The 22729-nt window shown below is 40.7% G+C and overlaps 1 protein-coding gene across 1 annotated transcript in view; it reads right to left on the bottom strand.

Annotated features, from left to right (window-relative positions):
- The window catches only part of LOC101151965 (cytochrome P450 2C19), an 88353-nt gene extending 69575 nt beyond the window's left edge, over positions 1 to 18778 (bottom strand). Inside the window, exons 1-4 of the mRNA XM_004049816.5 lie at positions 18586 to 18778; positions 6561 to 6723; positions 6242 to 6391; positions 1121 to 1281 (exon numbers count right to left, since the gene is read on the bottom strand). Of these exons, the coding sequence (XP_004049864.4) occupies positions 1121 to 1281; positions 6242 to 6391; positions 6561 to 6723; positions 18586 to 18753 (642 nt within the window). The 5' untranslated portion in view covers positions 18754 to 18778. The remainder of the gene's footprint in view (positions 1 to 1120; positions 1282 to 6241; positions 6392 to 6560; positions 6724 to 18585) is intronic.
- Positions 18779 to 22729: the final 3951 nt, after the last annotated feature.

Raw genomic sequence — 22729 nt, 5'->3', positions numbered from 1 at the left:
AAAGGCATAGATACAATATACCAAGCTCTGGTTGTAATTTAAAACTATAAATATAAATAAAATATATTGTATATCTTGATGGGGAAATTTTTATTGTACATGTGTAGTAATTCTCTGATTATACAAGATTTGAGAAAGAAAATTCTGACAAGAGAATCAAAGACGATAATCATTTCCTAGACTCATACCTGCTTTTTATAGTATAAAAGCATCTTTATATTAATTCTGTTACTTTTTACAACAATTCTTCTCTACAATCTTGAAATATAAGATGGTATGAATTACTACATTAACATTTTGGAGATGACAGCATAGGTTAAAAGAGTTTGCACAACCTGATTGATACTACAAAGATAGTCCCTGCTATATTGATTTCTATCAAGCAGCCTCTGAAATTGAATTAGTATTTTAGAAGTGGGAGGGGCTCAAAGATACTTCAAATTCCGACTGTGCACCAGAGCAGTTAAATGACTTCTGTAAAATCATACAATTATTATTTAGGCAGAGTATAAAACATGCCAATTCAGCACAGGGTAAAAGTGTGATGTCTGTTTATGGTTCATACACCAAAAAAACAATAATTTTTTCATTCCTAACCAGCTGTCTCATCAGCTAGAATCCCAACTGAGACATCAAACACCTCTGCCCTATTCAGTGTTTCTTGGCAGCTTCTGTGGTTCCAAATATTCTCTGTCCTTGAAGGAGATAATGTCTTTTAGATTAGGATATTTCTGTCACACAATATGACAAAGTGTGAATTGAAGGACAAGCCTTGTGAGTAATGGAAGACTCCAAAGTGCCTGGATGTCCATGGAGTGTTATAAGCACGCTTTGGGGTTGTCACCAAAGTACTTTATAGAAACAGGGCTTTGGAGTTTAGTGGAAAAAACACTGATCAGGGAGCTAATGGGCTTAGAAGCCTGATCTATATTGGGATATTCATTTCCTGTGCATAAAATAAAGAATTTTGCCATCTTTTCCAGATATTCACCCCATGGCTGTTTAGGCAAGACTGTAGTATTCAAAAATGTACTTCAGGGCTTGGTCAATATAGAATTTTGGATTTCCCAGAAAAAAAGACTGTAAGTGGTTTCTCAGGAAGCAAAAATCTTGGCCTTACCTGGATCCAGGGGGTGCTTACAATCCTTATGTTTTCATTCAATTTTTCCATCAAGTTAAGAAATTGCTGATCTTTATAATCGAAACGTTTCTGGAAAATAATGGAGCAGATCACATTGCAGGGAGCACAGCCCAGGATGAAAGTGGGATCACAGGGTGAAGCTAAATGATTGGAAACAATTTTAAAATATGAGTAAACATTAGATATAAAACACTTCATATTTGTTAACAGATAATAATAGTTTAGAAATTTTAAGTAATATCTTACCTATGAATTCCCTTAAAAGCAAAAAAGAGTTTGGCATGCATAAAATTAACACATCACTTTTACATTAATCTCGAATTAACAATTACAGCCTAGCTGGTTAAATAATGGTTGCTCAAATGCTAAATTTACATTCCCGGCCTATTTGTCTTTTACTTTGGAAAGAAAAAAAAGAGACTTTTTTAGAAACCGAATAATTCAAGTTTCAGAGGGAATCACATCAGTCTGCAAAGTCTGTAGACAACAAAGCACTGAGATAGAAAGGGTGAGAATAGTTGGGGATTTCAAAGCTTTTTATATTACAACAAATAGCTCAAAGAATCATGTATTGAACCAGAAGAGAGGAACTAGAGAGACTAGGGGTGAATTCATGTATTTGAGAAAATAAATGTAAGAAGCAGAATGTGTTTTATGAGAACAAATACAAACATAAATGAATAGAATGTCTAACATAGATTAGTTTGTCAAAAAAATTAAACAAAAACTTGTTATTTGAAATGTAAATCCCAGATAAGGCAAACAAGGAAAAGTAAATTAGATAGGGCACAGTGGCTCATGCCTGTAATCCCAGCACTTTGGGAGGCCAAGGCAGGTGGATCACCTGAGGTCAGGAGTTCAAGACCAGCCTGGCCAACATGGTGAACCCCATCTCTGCTAAGGATGCAAAAATTAGTCGAGTGTGGTGGTGGGTGCCTGTAATCCCAGCTACTTGGGAGGCTGAGGCAGGAGAATCACTTGAATCCAGGAGGCAGAGGTTGCAGTGAGCTGATATCACACCAGTGCACTTCAGCCTGGCAAAAGAGTGAGACTCCAACTCAAAAAAAAAAAAAAAGAAGAGAAAAGAAAAGAAAAAAGAAAAAAAGTAAATTAATAAATGGAGTTTTTTGTTTCTTCTTCAGTTTTTTAAAAATGAATTTTCTTCTCTAGGAATTAAATGCCCATCATCTCTAATCATCCTTCAAATTTAACTTATTTGAAATTTGACATTGATTAGACCAAGTCTATCATTTAATAGCTAAATAAATTAAATTATACAAAAGGTTTTCTTGTTTGGTGAAGGATCTCTGAAATAAAGTTGTTGTAATCAAGTGATTGTTAAACTTTATATTTTTTAATTTTTAATTTTACTTTAAGTTCTGGGACACGTGCAGAATTGTGCAGATTTGTTACATAGGTATACATGTGCCATGGTGGTTTGCTGCATCTATGAACCTGTCATCTAGGTTTTAAGCTCCACATGCATTAGGTATTTGTCCGAATGCTCTCCCTCCCCTTGCCCCCCAACACCTCAACAGGCCCTGGTGTGTGATGTTACCCTTCCTGTGTCCATGTGTTCTCATTGTTCAACTCCCACTTATAAGTGAGAACATTCAGTGTTTGGTTTTCTGTTCCTCTGTTAGTTTGCTGAGGATGGTGGTTTCCAGCTTCATCCATGTCCCTGCAAAGGACATGAACTCATTCTTTTTAATGGCTGCATAGTAGTCCACAGTGTATATGTGCCACATTTTCTTTATCCAGTGTGTCATTGATGGGCATTTGGGTTGGTTCCAAGTCTTTGCTATTGTAAATAGTGCTGCAATAAACATACGTTTGTATGTATCTTTATAGTAGAATGGTTTATAGCCCTTTGGGTATATACCCAGTAATGGGATTGCTAGATCAAATGGAATTTCTGGTTCTAGCATTGAGGAATCGCCACACTGTCTTCCACAGTGGTTGAAATAATTTACACTTCCACCAACAGTGTAAAAGCTTTCCTATTTCTCCACATTCTCACCAGCATCTCTTGTTTCCTAACTTATTAATGATCACCATTCTAACTGGCATGAGATTTTACCTCACTGTGGTTTTGATTTGCATTCTCTAATGACCAGTGATGAGCTTTTTTTCATATGTTTGTTGGCCACATAAATGTCTTCTTTTAAGAAGTGTTTGTTGATATCCTTCACCTACTTTTTGATGGGGTTGTTTGTAGGAGATCCATCAGAGTGGTGGGAGAAAGTATAGGGAAAGGAGCAGGCCTTCTGAAAGGTCGGAAGGCTCTGCATAGCTTCAGGTGAGAATAGCTGAACGCAGCTGTTCTCTGACCCTGAGGGAGAGGACAAGGAGTATGCACAAGGGAGGGAAGGGGAAGTCATCTTAAACAGGCTTGTTTACTTATGTTGACCAGGAACTGACCTTTGATCATCCATTCTTGATGTTCCCTGAAAGGCGAACAATAAATATTAATTACCTACAGATTGCATGGGCTCCAGGTTTTCAGCATTGTGCCTGCACTGAATAAAAACATACAGCTCCAGCTTCTCGAGGTTACACTCTGGCCACTTGAGCCAGACAGTCCCCTAGCTGCTCTTACACCTCATACCTGTATATGAGTACTCATTTCATCCATTGGCCAGGGTCTGCAGGACAGACCCAGCAGTTTTTTGTTGTTGTTGTTGTTTTCTTTTTTTCTTGTAAATTTGTTTAAGTTCCTTGTGGATTCTGGATATTAGACCTTAGTCAAATGGATAGATTGCAAAAATTTTCTTCCATTCTTTAGGTTGCCTGTTCACTCTTATGATAGTTTCCTTTGCTATGCAGAAGCTCTTTAGTTTACCATTTGTCAATTTTGGCTTTTGTTGCCATTGCTTTTGGTGTTTTAGTCATGAAGTCTTTGCCCATGCTTATGTCCTGAATGGTATTACCTGGGTTTTTCTCTAGGGTTTTTATGGTTTTAGGTTTTATGTTTAAGTCTTCAATCCATCTTGAGTTAATTTTTTATAAGACGAAAGGAAGGGATCCAGTTTCTGTTTTCTGCATATGGCTAGACAGTTTGTCCAACACCATTTATTAAATAGGGAATCTTTTTCCCATTGCTTGTTTTTGTCAGTTTTGTTGAAGATCAGATGGTTGTAGATGTGTGGCATTACTTCTGAGGTCTCTGTTCTGGTCCATTGTTCTATATATCTGTTCTGGTATCAGTACCATGCTGTTTTGGCTACTGTAGCCTTGTAGTATAGTTTGAAGTCAGGTAGCATGATGCCTCCAGCTTTGTTCTTTTTGCTTAGGATTGTCTTGGCTTTACAAGCTCTTTTTTGGTTCCATATGAAATTTAAAGTAGTTTTTTCTAGTTCTGTGAAGAAACTCAATGGCAGCTTGATGGGAATAGCATTGAACCTATAAATTACTTTTGGCAATATGGCCATTTTCACAATATTGATTCTTACTATTCACGAGCATGGAACGTTTTTCCATTTGTTTTTGTAATCTCTTAATTCCCTGAGCAGTGGTTTGTAGCTCTCCTTGAAGAGGTCTTTCACATCCCTTTTAAGTTGTATTTCTAGCCATTTTATTCTCTTTGTAGCAATTGTGAATGGGAGTTCACTCATTATTTGACTGTCTGCTTGTCTATTATTGGTGTATAGGAATGCTTGTGATTTTTGCACATTGAATTTGTATCCTGAGACATTGCTGAATTTGCTTATTAGCATGAACAGTTTTGGGGATGAGACAATGGGGTTTTCTAAATATACAATCATGTCATCTGTAAACAGAGACAATTTGACTTCCTCTCACCCTATTTCAATACCATTTATTTCTTTCTCTTGCCTGATTGCCCTGGTGAGAACTTCCAAAGCTATGTTGAATAGGAGTGGTGAGAGAGGGCATCTTTGTCTTGCTCTGGTTTTCAAAGGGAATACTTCCAGATTTTGCCCATTAAATATGATATTGGCTATGGGTTTTTCATAAATAGCTCTTATTGTTTTGAAATATTAAACTTTATATTTAAAGAGCTTCCAAATTCACACCTATAGGCCCTAAATAGTGACTTTAGTGAAAAGTACTCTGAATGAATAGCAAGGCATTGAACAGCTGGAAGTCTGTTGAGTGTGTGTGTATCATTCACAGATAAATCTGATTTTCAGTCTTTCACTTCATTTGGAAAACAGAATTTAAAAATCAGGTAATTTGGTATCCAAGCTGATAAACTGATTCATTGTAAAACTTCATAGGTGAGTAGAGTTGGCAGTGGAAAATAATAATTACCATAAATTTCTAAGCCAAAATTTCATAAATATAATTGGAAAGAGATAAGCAAAATGAAACAGAGCCAAATTATACTTAAGGAATAAAAATTACAGTTATTACTAATAATTAAAATCTAGTTAAATAAATTATTTTATAGACATTTGTGTATTTCACAGAATTATGTTATAGCACATGTTTACTCAAAATTAATAGAGTAACAAGAAATAATTAACACTATTTTTTAAATAATGCTGTATTTACAGAGAAATAAAAGCTGATGAGAACTACACTAAGATATGCCTAAGCAATAAAAACTGTAGAATGTCATTACTGGCCAGAATGGCAAGCATGGGCCTAAAAGAAACCCTAGACAAGTCAGTGAGGCTGACCATACAAACATAGTCCAATTAAATAAAAGCACATGCCATTTGGTTCATGCTCCCTAGGGGTGTGATAGGGCCATTTCCACCATGTCCACTTGTCAAGTATTCTCTGGTCACATGTTCTGGAATAGGTAATGGGAAAAACACTGCTCTTTAACTCTTTCAAAAAATGAACTCAAAATCTATATTCATCATTTCTTATTTGAAAACAAAGAAGCAAAGTTCAGGAGAACATAGGATTAAATGAACTTTTATACCCACACTGTATGCACAATCATGCCTGTACACACACAGCACAAACATGTGCAAATTCCCTTGGCTCTCAGCTTCAAAGCCTGCTTCACATGAGCTAACAACCAGGACTCCAAATAAAAGATCTGGCCACCCCTGAAATGTTTCCAAGAATGTCAGTAGAGAGGAGAGCAGTCCAGAAAGGTAAGTGATAGAGAGTATGTTCACCCACCCTTGGTTTTTCTCAACTCCTCCACAAGGCAGCGGGCTTCCTCTTGAACACGGTCCTCAATGCTCCTCTTCCCCATCCCAAAATTCCGCAGAGTCATGAGGGAGAAACGCCGGATCTCCTTCCATCTCTTTCCATTGCTGAAAACGATTCCTAACAGGAAGAGAAACAAAACTAGGAGGGAGATCCCAGGCAAGAAAGAGGAAGCTGACACTGGGCAGCCATGTGGATGGGCCAAGCTCTGCCCGAGAAGCTCTGCTAGTCTGTTTTCCATCCTCCCCATCCCCAAGACAGATGCTGAAACAGGCACATGCACACCTACCAAATCCTCTGTTAGCTCTTTCAGCCAGTGGGAAATGGCCTCTTCCAGAAAACTCCTCTCCAAGATCAATCAGGGCTTCCTTCACCACTTCATATCCATGCAGCACCACCATGCGTTCCAGGCCAAAATACAGAGTGAACACAGGGCCATAGACTTTTGAGAGCTAGAAAAGGAGATACAGTTAACAGCAAATGAAGTCACTGTTTTGTCCATTTACTAAGCCTGACTTAGATTCATATTTTCATTGTATTTGTATGCTTTTATTCAGTCACACAGGCTCAAATATTTCTGAATTTTATATATAAACATGATGATGATTATTATACTTGCCACTCAGATGGCCTATGATGTGCAAGGCAATGGTCAGACAATTGCTACACAGATTACAATTAATCCTCACACCAACATATTCAGCAGGTCTATTTGCTCTATTTTAAACAAACAAACTGAGCTAAGAGAATGAGAAATTCATTTTCAGTGTCCCACAGCTAATATACAGAAGACCCAAGTTTGAAACTTCGCTTATTCAAACACTCATGCTTGAGAAATTTATCAGCACTCTTGTGTCTACCTTAAGACAAATACCCAGCTTCAAGAACTAACAATTTCCTGGTCCAACAGTCTTTTATGATTAGCATGCATCATAGCACTTATAGTAAAAGCACCTGTCTATGGAATCCACCTAGAACTCCCAAAAGCCCATGTAGAGGTCCCGATTGCTGGGCCAATAGTCTCCACAGCAGCACTCCTAAAATTAGGTGGCTAGGGGATTATAAGAATCACCTTAATCCTTAACCCCTTAACAGAGTTTATAGCTTATTCCTCCTTCATACTATCCCTATGAGGAATAATCATAACAAGCTCAATTTTTCTGTGCCAAACTGATCTAAAATCACTCATTACTTATTCCTCCATAAGCCACATGTCACTTATTATCATGGCTATTCTCATTAAAACCCCCTGAAGTTTTACAGGTGCAACTGCCCTAATAATTACCCATGGACTAACCTCATCCCTATTATTCTGCCTTGCAAATTCAAACTACAAACAAGTACACAACCAAACTGAGAGGTGAAGCCATCTGGGCTTCTGGGTCGGGTGGGGACTTGGAGAACTTTTCTCTCTAGCTAAAGGTTTGTAAACACACCAATTAATGCTCTGTATCTAGCTAAAGGTTTGTAAATGCACCAATCAGCACTCTGTAAAAATGCACCAATCAACACTCTGTGTCTAGCTAAAAGTTTGTAAACACACCAATCAGCACTCTGTAAAATGGAACAATCAGCAGGACATGGGTGGGGCAAATAAGGGAATAAAAGCTGGCCACCCAAGCCAGCAGTGGCAACCTGCTCAGGTCCCCTTCCATGTTGTGGAAGTTTGGTTCTTTCACTCTTCACAATAAATCTTGCTGCTGCTCACTCTTTGGGTCTTCACTACCTTTATGAGCTGTAACACTCACTGCAAAGGTCTGTAGCTTTTCTCCCAAAGCCAGCAAGACCACAAACCCACCAGGAGGAAAGAACAACTCCAGATATGCCACCTTTAAGAGCTGTAACACTCACTGAAAAGGTCTGCAGCTTCACTCCTGAAGCCAGCAAGACCACAAACCCACCAGGAGGAATGAACAACTCGACGCGCCACCTTTATGAGCAGTAACACTCACTGAGAAGGTCTGTGGCTTCACTCCTGAAGTGAGCAAGACCATGAACCCACCAGGAGGAATGAACAACTCTGGATGTGCCATCTTTAAGAGCTGTAACATTCACTGTGAAGGTCTGCAGCTTCACCCTTGAAGTCAGCAAGACCATGAACCCACCAGAAGGAAGAAACTCTGGCCACATCTGAACATCTGAAGAAACAAACTCCAGACACACCATCTTTAAGAACTGTAACACTCACCATGAGGGTCCGCAGCTTCATTCTTGAAGTCAGTGAGACCAAGAACCCACCGGAAGGAACCAATTCTGGACACATTTTGGTGACAATGAAGGGACTTTTGCCTATTGCCAAGCAGCAAGTACCATTGGATCCCTTTCACTTGCAGTTCTGTCCTATTTTTCCTTAGAATTCAGGGGCTAAATACTGGGCACCTGTCAGCCAGTTAAAAGTGACCAATGTGGCCACCAGACTAAAGACAGGGGTGTCAGGCTTTCTGGGAAAGGGCTCTCTAACAATCCCCGACTCTTTGGAGTTGGGAGCGTTGGTTTGCCTGGAACCAGCTTCCACTTTTCCTGTATTTCTGGGCTGCGCCAAGGGTTGACAGAGAAGAAAGCCATTCAGCTCCGGGGTCCCGACAACAAGTTGGTTGACCCTGTGGCCATGAGCAGAACTCTCAAAGTCATGTCACCCAAGCGAGACTTGCCTATCTATCCTAGCTATCCTGACCCTTGCCTCCTGGGTCCTAATGCCTGCCAGACAAACTTCCTCTTGCCTCTCTTCTCCGAGGCTAGTCCCGCTGCTAAAAACCACTGCCTGTCTCTGGTGCTTTTCTAGTTTCTCCTATATGAATGATTTCTAGTATAAACTCCAGGACTCTGTTACCTTCTTTAGGCACCCGGGCTCACCAATCAGAAAGACATAATTTTTGCCCAAAGCCCCGTTTTAGGGGGTACTATCTGGAATTTTAGAATCCCTCCTCAGACAAGCAGGCCTAACAAAAACTATTCCTGAAGCTAGGATATGGGGATCCTCAGAAATTCTATCCTTCCTGTTCATATAAATGAGGACAAAAGGCATCACACTTCCAACTCTGGAGATCCCTTCCCTCCCTCAGGGTATGGCCCTCCATTTCATTTTTGGGGCATAACATCTTCATAGGACACAGGCAAAGTTCCAATACTAACAGGAGAACACTTAGGACTCTAACAGGTTTTTGAGAATGCATTGGTAAGGGCAACTAAATCTGATATTTCTCAGTCCTCTTTGTGGTCTAGGAGGACAGGCAGGGGTACACATTTTCAAGAATGTGTTGGTAAGGGCCACTAAATCCGACCTTCCTCAGTCCTCCTTCTGGTCTAGGAGGAAAACTAGTGTTTCTGCTGCTGTGTCGGTGAGTGCAACTATTCTGATCAGCAAGGTCCAGGGACTGTTTTGGGTTCTTGGGCAAGAGTTGTTTCTGCTGCTGCATCAGTGAGTGCAACTATTCTGATCAGCAGGGTCCAGGGACTGTTGCAGGTTCCTGGGCAGGGTAGAAACAAACAAACCAAAACCATGGAGAGTTTTGTCTTTCCAATGAGAGACAATCAGGCATCAACAGGCTCACCCTTGAAATGCATCCTAAGCCATTGGGACCAGTTTGACTCACAAACCCTGAAAAAGAGGTGGCTCATTTTTTTCTGCACTATGGCCTGCCCCACTATTCTCTCTCTGATGGGGAAAAATGGCCACCTGAGGGAAGTATAAATTACAATGCTATCCTGCAACTTGACCATTTCTGTAAGAGGAAAGCCAAATGGAGTGAAATACCTTATATCCAAGCTTTCTTTTCATTGAAGAAGAATACACAACTATGCAAAGCTTGCAATTTACATCCCACAGGAGGACTTTTCAGCTTACCCCCGTATCCTAGCCTACCTATAGTTCCACTTCCTATTAATGATAAGCCTCCTCTAATCTCCCCTTCCCAGAAGGAAATAAGCAAAGAAATCTCCAAAGGACCACAAAAATCCCCAGGCTATCAGTTATGCCGCCTTCAAGCTGTAGGGGGAGGTGAATTTGGCCCAACCTGGGTGCATGGCCGCTTCTCCCTCTCTGATTTACAGCAGATCAAGGCAGACCTGGGGAAGTTTCCAGATGATCCTGATAGGTACATAGATGTCCTACCGGGTCTAGGGCAAACCTTCGATCTCACTTGGAGAGATGTCATGCTATTGTTAGATCAAACCCTGGCCTTTAATGAAAAGAATGTGGTTTTAGCTGCAGCCTGAGAGTTTGGAGAGACCTAGTATCTTAGTCAAGTAAATGATAGGATGACAGCTGAAGAAAGGGACAAATTCCCTACTGGTCAGCAAGCCATCCCTAGTATGGATCCCCACTGGGACCTCGACTCAGATCATGGGGACTGTAGTCATAAACATCTGTTGACCAGTGTTCTAGAAGGAGTAAGGAGAATTAGGAAAAAGCCCATGAATTATTCAATGATGTCCACCATAACTCAGGGAAAGGAAGAAAATCCTTCTGCTTTCCTTGAGTGGCTACAGGCGGCCTTAAGAAAATATACTCCCCTGTCACCCAACTGACTAGAAGGTCAATTGATCCTAAAAGATAAGTTTTTACCCAATCAGCTGCAGATATCAGGAGAAAGCTCCAAAAGTGAGCCCTGGGCCCTGAACAAAATCTGGAGGCATTATTAAACCTGGCAACCTCAGTGTTCTATAATAGGTACCAAGAGGAACAGGCCCAAAAGGAAAACTGAGATCAGAGAAAGGTCGCAGCCTTAGTCACGGCCCTCAGACAAAGAAAGCTTGGTGGTTCAGAGAGGACAGAAAATAGCAGGCCAATCACCCAGTAGGGCTTGTTATCAGTGTGGTTTACAAGGACGTTTATAAAAAAGATTGTCCAATGAGAAACAAGCCACCCCCTCACCCATGTCTGCTATGCCAAGGCAATCACTGGAAGGCACACTTCCCCAGAGTGCAATGGTTCTCTGGGCCAGAAGCCCCCAACCAGATGATCCAACAACAGGACTCAGGGTGCCCAGGGTAAGTGCCAGCTCATGTCATCACCCTCACTGAGCCCTGGGTATGTTTAACCATTGAGGGCCAGGAAATTGACTTCCTCCTGGACACTGGTGTGGCCTTCTCAGTGTTAATCTCCTGTCCTGGATGACGGTCCTCAAGGTCTGTTACCATCTGAGAAATCCTGGGACAGCCTGTAACCAGGTATTTCTCCCACCTCCTCAGCTGTAATTGGGATACTTTGCTCTTTTCACATGCCTTTCTTGTTATGTCTGAAAGTCCCACATCCTTATTAGGGAGGGATATATTAGTGAAAGCTGGAGCTATTATCTACATGAATATGAGAAACAAGTTACCCATTTGTTGTCCCCTACTTGAGGAGGGAATTAACCCTGAAGTCTGGGCACTGGAAGGACAATTTGGAAGGGCAAAAAATGCCCACCCAGTCCAAATCAGGCTAAAAGACCCCACCACTTTTCCTTATCAAAGGCAATATCCCTTAAGGCCTGAAGCTCATGAAGGATTACAGGATATTGTTAAACGTTTAAAAACTCAAGCCTCAGTAAGGAAATGCAGCAGTCCCTGCGACACCCCAATTCTAGGAGTACAAAAACCAAACAGTCTGTGGAGACTAGTGCAAGATCTTATACTCATCGATGAGGCAGTAACTCCTCTATATCCAGTTGTACCCAACCCCTAAACCCTGCTCTGTCAAATACCAGAGGAAGCAGAATAATTCACTGTTCTGGACCTCAAGGATGCCTTCTTCTGTATTCCCCTGCACTCTGACTCCCAGTTTCTCTTTGCCTTTGAGGATCCCTCAGACCACACGTCCCAACTTATGTAGACGGTCTTGCCCCAAGGGTTTAGGGATAGCCCTCATCTGTTTGGTCAGGTACTGGCCCAAGATCTAGGCCACTTCTCAAGTCCAGGCACTCTGTTCCTTCAGTACATGGATGATTTACTTTTAGCTATCAGTTCGGAAGCCTCATGTCAGCAGGCTACTCTAGATCTCTTGAACTTTGTAGCTAATCAAGGGTACAAGGCGTCTAGGTCAAAGGCCCAGCTTTGCCTACAGCAGGTCAAATATCTAGGCCTAATCTTAGCCAGAGGGACCAGGGCCCTCAGCAAGGAATGAATACAGCCTATACTGCCTTATCCTCACCCTAAGACATTAAAACACTTGTGGGCATTCCTTGGAATCACCGACTTTTGCCAACTATGGATCCCCGGATACAGTGAGATAGCCAGGCCCCTCTGTACTTTAATCAAGGAAACCCAGAGGGCAAATACTCATCTAGTAGAATGGGAACCAGGGGCAGAAACAGCCTTCAAAACCTTAAAGCAGGCCCTAGTACAAGCTCCAGCTTTAAGCCTTCCCACAGGACAAAACTCTTTATACGTCACAGAGAGAGCAGGGATACCTCTTGGAGTCCTTACTCAGACTCGTGAAACAACCCCACAACCAGTGGTATACCTAAGTAAGGAAATTGATGTTGTAGCAAAAGGCTGGCCTCACTGTTTATGGGTAGTTGTGGTGGTGGCTGTCTTAGTGTCAGAGGCTATCAAAATAATACAAGGAAAGGATCTCACTGTCTGCACTACTCATGATATAAATGGCATACTAGGTGCCAAAGGAAGTTTATGGTTATCAGACAACTGCCTACTTAGATATCAGGTGCTACTCCTTGAGGGACTGGTGCTTCAAATACATACAGGCATAGCCCTCAACCCTGCCACTTTTCTCCCAGAGGATGGGGAACCAAGGTATCACGACTGCCAACAAATTATAGTCCAGATTTATGCCACCTGAGATGACCTCTTAGAAGTCCCCTTAGCTAATCCTGACCTTAACCTATATACCGAAGGAAGTTCATTTGTGGAGAATGGGATATGAAGGGCAGGTTATGGCAAAGTTAGTGATGTAACTGTATTTGAAAGTAAGCCTCTTCCCACAGGGACCAGTGCCCAGTTAGCAGAACTGGTGGCACTTACCCGAGCCTTAGAACTGGGAAAGGGAAAAAGAATAAATGTGTATACAAATAGCAAGTAGCTTATCTAATCCTACATACCCATGCTGCAATATGGAAAGAAAGGAAGTTCCTAACCTCTGGAGAAACCCCCATTAAATACCACAAGGAAATTATGGAGTTATTGCACTCAGTGCAAAAACCCAAGGTGGTGGCAGTCTTACACTTCCAAAGCCATCAGAAAGGTGAAGGAGAAAAGGCAGAAGGAAACCATCAGGCAGGTGCTGAGGCCAAAACTGCTGCCAGGTGGAACCTCCCATTAGAAATACCTATGGAAGGACACTTGGTATGGAACAAACCCCTCCAAGAGATTAAGCCCCAGTATTCCCTGACTGAAACAGAATGGGAACTTTCACAGGGGCATAGTTTTCTCTCCCCTCCGCGTGGTTAATGACAGAAGAAGGACAGGTACTTATACCTGAAGCCAGCCAGTGGAAAATACTTAAAACCCTCCTCCAAACTTTTCATATGGGTATTGAAAACACTCATCAAATGGCCAAATCCCTATTTACAGGGCCAAATCTCCTCCAGACAATCCGACAGGTAGTCAAACCCTGTGAGGTGTGCCAAAAGAATAATCCCTTGGTCAATCATAGGGCCCCTTTGGGGGGAACAAAGAATAGGTCACTATCCTGGAGAGGAGTGGCAGTTAGATTTCACCCATATGCCTAAGTCAAAGGGATTTCAATACTTGTTGGTCTGTGTTGATACCTTTACAAATTGGATAGAAGCTTTCCCCTGCAAGACAGAGAAGGCTGAGAAAGTGATTAAAGTCCTAATTCATGAAATAATTCCTAGATTTGGGCTTCCCCAAAGCTTACAGAGTGACAATGGTCTGGCTTTTAAAGCCATAATAACTTAGGGAATTTCCAGGGCGCTAGGGATACAATATCACCTTCACAGCACCTGAAGGCCACAATCCTCAGGGAAGGTCAAGAAGGCAAATAAAACAGTCAAGAGGCACTTAAGGAAACTAACACAAGAATCTCATTTCCCATGGCCTACTCTTTACTCTTTTGTCCATGACCTTGTTGAGAATCCGAAATTCTCACAAAATGGGGCTCAGTCCAAATGAAATGCTGTATGGATGGCCTTTTTTCACAAAATGACCTCCTACTTGATCAGGAAATGGCCAACTTGGTCAAAGATATAACTTCTTTGGCAAAATATCAATGAAACATTAAAAACCTACCTGAAGGATATCACAGAGAAAAGGGAACAGAGTTGTTTCAACCAGGAGATCTAGTGTTGATCAAATCTCTCCCCTCTACCTCCCTATCTATGGCCTCTTTGTGGGAAGGACAATACTCGGTAATCCTCTCTAACCCCACTGCAGTTAAGGTTCAGGAGTGGAATCTTGGATTCACCACACCTGAGTTAAATTTTGGACATCCCCTGAGGAACCTGCAGGACCATCAGCTCAGGAGTCCCAAGATCAGCCAGACCAGCCTCAATACACCTGCGAACTGTTGGAGGACTTGCATCTCTTATTTCAGAAGGAAACATCCCAGACTAAAAAGGCTCCTACCACCGATCCTGAAGAAAAACCCCTTCCTCCTTAAAAAAGATAAGTGAAAACCTACATAATCTTTATCTTTAACACCTCTTCTTGCCCCTTTAATGGAACACTTTTACTATTTCATCATATTATTAAGCAGCATATTAACCATACTCTTTGCAATAGGACTATATACTGTAGCTCCTGCTGGGATGAAAATCCTAATCACATCAACCTTTTTTCTGTCTTCCTTCCTTCTGACAGCAATTTACTCCTACCTTTTACTCGGCCTGGATAAAATGATCTCATCTTCCAGAGCACCATCTTTACCTTCCTATTTACTCTTTGCCTATCTATCCCTCCTGCTTCCTTGGATACCTCATACAATCACCCCTCCCCTTCCACTAGCTCCTCATTATCTCTACAAGACTCTCAGATTAACCCACTCTTTGTTAAATGAGTCCAATCCTTCCCTGGCAAATGACTGTTGGCTTTGTATCTCTCTATCAACCTCTGCTTATGTTGCCACCCCCATTCCCACAAAAAACTGGATCTTTACCAAATTAACCTACCACCTTCATTATGATGGAAAAGACCCTTTCCAACTTCTAAATATGCAATCATTAGCTGACTTCTCCATCTCTGACAGGACCAAGAATACCCTAACAGGACGTGCAATCCAACTTTTACATTCTTACATTTCCAACCTCACCTATTACACAAGCAATGAAAAGCCCATACACAGCCTTGTAACTACAAATACCATCTTAACTTTCCAAGCCCCTGTATGAATCCAATGCAACCTGTTATCAGGCCTGCCCCTGAGGCACCTACTACCCCATCAGTGTAATTACACCCTACAACTTCAAGCCCCAACTGATCATAGTAACTTCTGAGTCACTCAAACAGCTCTATTCAGATGGATTGTCCACTTCTCAGGGCCCCAAAATATCATCACCTCCTCCCTGCTTAACAAACAGTCCAGGTTTTGTAATGGCAAACATACTCCCTGCATGACCATTCACCCCTGGATCCCCTGCAGCAGCTCCCCCACCACTAGTAAGTGTTTTCTCATCCCCTTTCAATCACTCTCTTGAATGGTTCCTAGTAGACACAGAACGGTTTTTTCTCCAATGGGAAAATAGAACACAGGGAGCCACTCAGTTTGCTCCCAACACCCCTTTCCAGCCACTCACCGGAGCTACCTTGGCAAGTACTCTAGGAGTATGGGAAAATGAAAACAACAAACACACACCTTTTTAACATACACAACCAGTTGTGTCTACCCAGCCAAGGTATATTCTTCTTATGTGGAATGTCGACCTATATCTGCCTTCCCACTAACTGGACTGGCACCTGCACCTTAGTCTTTCTAAGTCCCAACATTAACATTGCCCCAGGAAATCAGACCCTATCAGTACCCCTCAAAACTCAACTCCATGAGTGCAAAGCCATGCACTGATATCCCTACTTATAGGGTTAGGAATGGCTACTGCTACAGGAACCAGAATAGCCAGTTTATCTACTTCATTATCCTACTACCACACACTCTCAAAGAATTTCTCAGACAGTTTACAAGAAATAACAAAATCTATCCTTACTCTACAATCCCAAATAGACTCTTTGGCAACAGTGACTCTCCAAAACCACTGAGGACTAGACCTCCTCACTGCTGAGAAAGGAGGACTCTGCACCTTCTTAGGGGAAGAGTATAATTTTTACACTAACCAATCAGGAATAGTATGAGATGCCACCCAGCGTTTACAGGAAATGGCTTCTGAAATCAGACAATGCTTTTCAAACTCATACCAACCTCTGGAGTTAGGCAACATGGCTTCTCCCCTTTCTAGGTCCCATGGCAGCCATCTTGCTATTACTCACCTTCAGGCCCCATATTTTTAACCTCCTTGTCAAATTTGTTTCCTCTAGGATCAAAGCCATCAAGCTACAGATGGTCTTACAAATGGAACCCCAAATGAGCTCAACTAACAACTCCTTCCAAGGACACCTAGACTGACCCACTGGCCCTTTCACTGGCCTAAAGAGTTCCCCTCTGGAGGACACTACAACTGCAGGGCCCCTTCTTCGCCCCTCTCCAGCAGGAAGTAGCTACAGCAGTCATCACCGAATTCCCAACAGCAGTTGGGGTGTCCTGTTTAAAGGGGGGATTGAGAGGTGAAGCCGGCTGGGCTTCTGGGTCAGGTAGGGACTTGGAGAACTTTTCTGTCTAGCTAAAGGATTGTAAACACACCAATCAGTGCTCTGTGTCTAGCTAAAGTTTGCAGATGCACCAATCAACACTCTGTAAAAATGCACCAATCAGCTCTCTGTGTCTAGCTAAAGGTTTGTAAACGCACCAATCAGCACTCTGTAAAAACAGACCAATCAGCACTCTGCAAAATGGACAAATCAGCACTCTGTAAAATGGGCCAATCAGCAGGACATGGGTGGGGCCAAATAAGGGAATAAAAGCTGCCCACCTGAGCCAGCAGCGGCAACCTGCTTGGGTCCCCTTCCATGCTGTGGAAGCTTTGTTCTTTTGCTCTTCACAATAAATCTTGCTGCTGCTCACTCTTTGGGTCCACACTACCTTTATGAGCTATAACACTCACCGCAAAGGTCTGCAACTTCACTCCTGAAGCCAGCGAGACCAGAAACCCACCAGGAGGAATGAACAACTCCAGACATGCCACCTTTAAGAGCTGTAACACTCATTGCGAAGGTCTGCGGCTTCACTCCTGAAGTCAGCAAGACCATGAACCCAGCAGAAGGAAGAAACTCCAGATGCACCTGAACATCTGAAGGAACAAACTCTGGCACAACATCTTTAAGAACCGTAGCACTCACCACGAGGGTCCGTGGCTTCATTCTTGAAGTCAGCGAGACCAAGAACCCACTGGAAGGAACCAGTTCCAGACACAAAAGCATACTAATAACACGGGGCCTTCAAACACTGCTCTCCCTGAAAGTGATGACTCTTAACTAGCCCCACCAATCTTGCCCTGCCCCCTACCATCAATCTAGTAGGAGTAGTCTTCATAACTACAGTCTCATTCTCTTGATCTAATCATACCATCATGCTTATAAGGCTTAATATACTAATCGCAGCCCTTTACTCTCTGTATATGCTAATAATTACACAACGAGGTGTATTCACATATCATATTAACACTATTAAAACATCTTTTACTCAAGAAAAAACCGTAATGCTTATACATCTTCTAACCCTCTTTCTATTATTACTAAACCCTAAGGTCATTTTGGGGTTTATATATTGTAGCTATAGCTTAATTAAAACATTAGTTTGTGGATCTAATAATTGAAGTCTATAACTTCTTATCTACCGCTTATCTGCTTTTGCTGGTCCTAAACCCACAGCTGCTTCCTTTACAACAGGCATAAATTATTTCTTCAGAGAAGTTCAATTTTCACGGCTATTCTGAATAAAACACATGGCTAATATAGTAGAGGACTTATTTAATAAAATCTCTAATAACAAACACTTCCCTTACTGTTTACCCTCAGCCAAAAATTCTAGCAAATGGCTATGAAATAAAGAAGGAATACAACATTTCAAACTATTGACAGTTTGTTATTCTGAATTTAACATGCAAAGACCTAAATCTTTCTCTAATAACAAAATATATTATTTCATTCCACTATTTCTGACACTGACAGACAGGAAAAGGCAACAAAACCCTTTCAAAGTATTTTACTTTACAATGATCTCTTGTAACATTGTACCTCTAGGGATATACTTTATTTAAAAAATACAGGTGAATTTACTTACCTTTTGCAAGCCACTGAAGGAGCATACTTACATTGGTTAAGGATTTGCTGACATCCTTAATGTCTATCTGTAGGATATTTCCAATCACTGGGAGAGGAGTGGGGCCAGGAGGGAGTTTTCCTCTCCCAGAGCTCTGTCTCCAGATTGAAAGGAGAAGCAAACATGAGAGACAGAGCACAAGGACCACAAAAGGATCCATTGAAGCCTTCTCCTCTTGTTAAGACAACCGTGAGCTTGCACTCCAAGCCTTTTATAACACTCCATGCTAATTAAGTGTGTGTGCCTCTTTGATGGATAAAGTGGCCAATCACCTAGGCCCACTATATGCTTCTTCTGAAAGGACTTTGACCCACTGATAGAGATAAAAATAAAATGTCCTTTGGTCTTGTTCTCCTTCGTCCCAGTGCCCACTCTGTACATTCTGGTTTCATTGTACTAGGTGGAAGCCTAGGTATTGGTAATAAAAACAAAAAAATGTTAACCCAAGTGGTTCCAATGCACCATCATAATTGAGAGCACTGAAGTAAACAATCTGATGCAAAAACAATTACTCAAAATTCTGAATTCTTAGATTAATAACCAGTTGGGAATTTATGATTTAACGGAAATGGCCATATTCTATGCCTTGTATAATTAAAAAGTATGTCAATCCTATATCAAAGATTAGGAGACTTTGTCCTTTATAATGAAATCCTCTATTTAATATAGCCTACTAAAAATACAGCAGCCTAAACATGAAATAGCTAACATAACTCATATATCTTCAATAACCAAACATATATCAAGTAAATTACCTTAGCAGATATAAACACCTTTACCATTTAACCCCCTAAAAAAACACGTGAAGGCAGGAATTGTTATTTTTTATATTTCAAATGGGAAAAGGGAGACCCTGGGAGAACAGGACACCTGTTGGTGCCACACAGCTCATAGCTGGCAGAACTGGGATTTGAGCTGAGGTCTTCTGATGCCCATCGTGGCGCATTATCTCTTACATCAGAGATGCTTTGAGAACAGAAGACACAAATTTGAAAAAAAAAAATCCTTTGCTAAAACTTTGTTTTAGCAAAACAAAACAACTTCCAAACATTAGTTATTCTGAATATATACCACATTCATCCTGTTCATAAAACAGGCTTCACATTAAATAGAACCACTTATTTATCTAAGGAAAACAGCCCCAGAGATGCTCATGAGAAAAAATAAGAGTTCTCCCTTCTCCATCACTGCAGAGGGGAAACGCTCAGTGTAACTGAAGGAAGAGCTGATCTCAGAGAATTTGGTGCTAAGGGTTTGAGAAACTAAGGCTTCTTGACCTCCTGGTCTCCTCCAGACATGGCTGCTTTATATTGATTTTGCTTTCTGATTTTCAAAAAAAAAATGTAACAATGCAAAGCAAGCATAGGAAATTATGGGCAGAAAAACAGTTGTGAATCTAATAGAGGATGGGAGGTAGGGAAATCACTAAATGGACCCACAGCACAAAACCACCACAATGTATAGACCTTAACGGGAGCTGACATTTGAGTTGAAGGTCTAAATACAACCAGAAAGATACACATTACTAGATCACTAACGACAATACTTACACAAAGCCATTTTCTTTAAAGATATCATCATATTTGTTCTAAATTTCCTAGTGAGGTTATTTCCAGTTCTCTTATTAAGAAAAAGTAAGTTATGTTAAGACACAATTGCACAATGTTTCACTGGTCATTTTTAACAGGGATTCTAACCCCATTTAGAGAGAATTCTCACACCTCATATCCCTTTGGAATCTCTCAATTGCCTTTGCTTACAATAAAATTGACCCATCTCAGGAATGAGGAGGCTGAGCCTTGAAGATTCAGTACTGTAGCCAAGAACATGGTGTCTGCTGGTGCTAGAGCTGAGACTAGAATTCATAAGCCCTGCATCTTGAAGGTTTCATTTCAAGCAAAACATTCAGTTCAATTGAGTCCACAGATATTTACTGATTGTGTACAATGGTTCAGTATTTCGTGATTCAGTCTAGTAAATGATTTTCAAAATAAATATTAATTTCATTAATAATTACAACCCAAGTTGACTAGATTGGGGGTCAGAAGAGTTTGGTTTTATAACCTTTAGTACTTGGGTGAGTCCAAGGCCTTAGAGAACCCTTTATACAGGGCAAAGAAAAGCAATAACTTGGTCCCTGACTCACGTAACTTTAAACTCTAACAGAAATATACTACCTTATTTTGGGTAAAATAAGCTCGGTTGCTCTCTTTAGAATAATCATTTCATTCCTTGAGAGCTAGGTGTTCCAGTTCTGCTCCTCCTCTCTTCTGCTAAGTTGAGGCTCCTCCCTAGATCTTTCAGTTTATACAATGAAAGAATTATAGATAATTTGAAGACAAAAGGGATCTCTGAGATCAACTATTCTAAACAGGAATTGATTTTTTTTTTAAATGAGCAATTGTTGACTCAGTGAGACAAAGTATCACAATGCCTCAGTATAAGACTTAGAATCACAGTTTTTCAACTCCCAGTTCAGTGACATGTCACATCCCGTCTCATAGAATTCACATCTCAGTCCAAGTGATCAGGGGAGTATCAACATTAAGCCCTCCACAGTCACTGGGTAATACAAACCTCAGCTTAACTAGAATGGTGGGTTAAAGTAGGCTTTAGAAAAATGTATTTCTTAACAGCAGTTTGGGGTTTCCAGCAACACTAAGTGGAAAGTGGAAAGTATATAATTACCACATGCCTCTTTCCCTGCACCCACACACAGCCTCTCACAATCAAGAACTCTCATAGGTTACAATCAATGAACCAACATTGACACATCAACAACCAAAGCTCATAGTTTCTGTGGGGTTCATTCTTTGTGTTGTACATTCTATGGGATTTGACTAATGCATAATGACATGTATCCACCATTGTAGTATCATATAAAATAGCTTTACTGCCCTTAAAACCCTCTGTGCTCTACCTGTTCACCCTCTCTTCCTCACGAGCCCTAGCAACAAATAATCTTTGCAGTGTTGGCATAGTTTTGCCTTTTCCAGAATGTCATATGTTTGGAATCATACAGTATGTAGCCTTTTAAGATTTAACTTACTAATATGTATAAAATTTCTCCATGTCTTTTCATGGCTTGATAGTTCATTTCTTTTAACACTAAATAACATTCATTGTATAGGTTTACCATGTTGTCTACTCATTTATCTATTGAAGAACATCTTGGTGATTTCTAATTTTTGACAATGATGAATAAAACTGCTATAAACATCCATGTGCAGATTTTTGTGTGGAAATATATTTTCAATTCATTTGGCAAATGCCAAGGAGCACAACTACTAGATAATATAGGAAACATATTTTAGTTTTATTAGATACTGCCCAACTGTCTCCTGAAGTGTCTGTACCATTTTGCATTTCCACCAGCAATGACTAGTAGTTCTCCTTGCTGCATATCCTTGCCAGCGTTTGGTTCTATCAGTGTTTTGAATTTTAGCCAGTGTATAAGTGTGTAATAGTATGTCATCGGGGTTTTAGCTTGCAGGTCCCTAATGACATTTAATGATTAGTACTTTTCATATATTTATTCGGCATCTGTATGTCTTCTTGATGAGGTGTCTGTTCAGACCCATTGCCCATTTTTTTAATCAAGGTGTCTGATTTCTAATTGTTGAGTTTTAAAAATTTTGGATAGCCATCATTTATCAGATATATCTTTTGAAAAATATTTATCCCAGTCTGTGTCTTGTCATCTCATTCCCTTGATACTATCTTTTGTGGAGTAGAAGTTTTAAATTTTAATAAAGGCCAGCTTAGTTATTCTTTATTTCACGGATTGTGCCTTCATTGTAGTATTTTAAAAACCATTGCCAGATCAAGGTCATCTTTATTTTCTCCTACCTTATATTACCAGAGTTTCATAGTTTTGCATTTAGTATTTAGATCTATAATATATTTTTAGTTAACTTGCATTAAAGATGTAAGGTCTATTTCCAGATTCATTTTTCTGTATGTGAATCTCCAGTTACTCCATTAGTCTTTGTGGAAAAGACTATTTTTCCCCATTGAATTGCCTTTGCTTTTTTTTCAAAGATCAGTTGGCTGTATTTCTGATGATCTATTTCAGGCTCTTTACTCACTTGCATTAATCTACTTGACTGTTTCTTCACCAATTTCACACTGTCTTG

The sequence above is a fragment of the Gorilla gorilla genome, chromosome 8, assembly GCF_029281585.2.
Source record: "Gorilla gorilla gorilla isolate KB3781 chromosome 8, NHGRI_mGorGor1-v2.1_pri, whole genome shotgun sequence".
NCBI classification, from domain to species: domain Eukaryota; kingdom Metazoa; phylum Chordata; class Mammalia; order Primates; family Hominidae; genus Gorilla; species Gorilla gorilla.
Note: the sequence above shows the minus strand (reverse complement) of the source record. Positions and strands in the feature narration are given on the sequence as shown.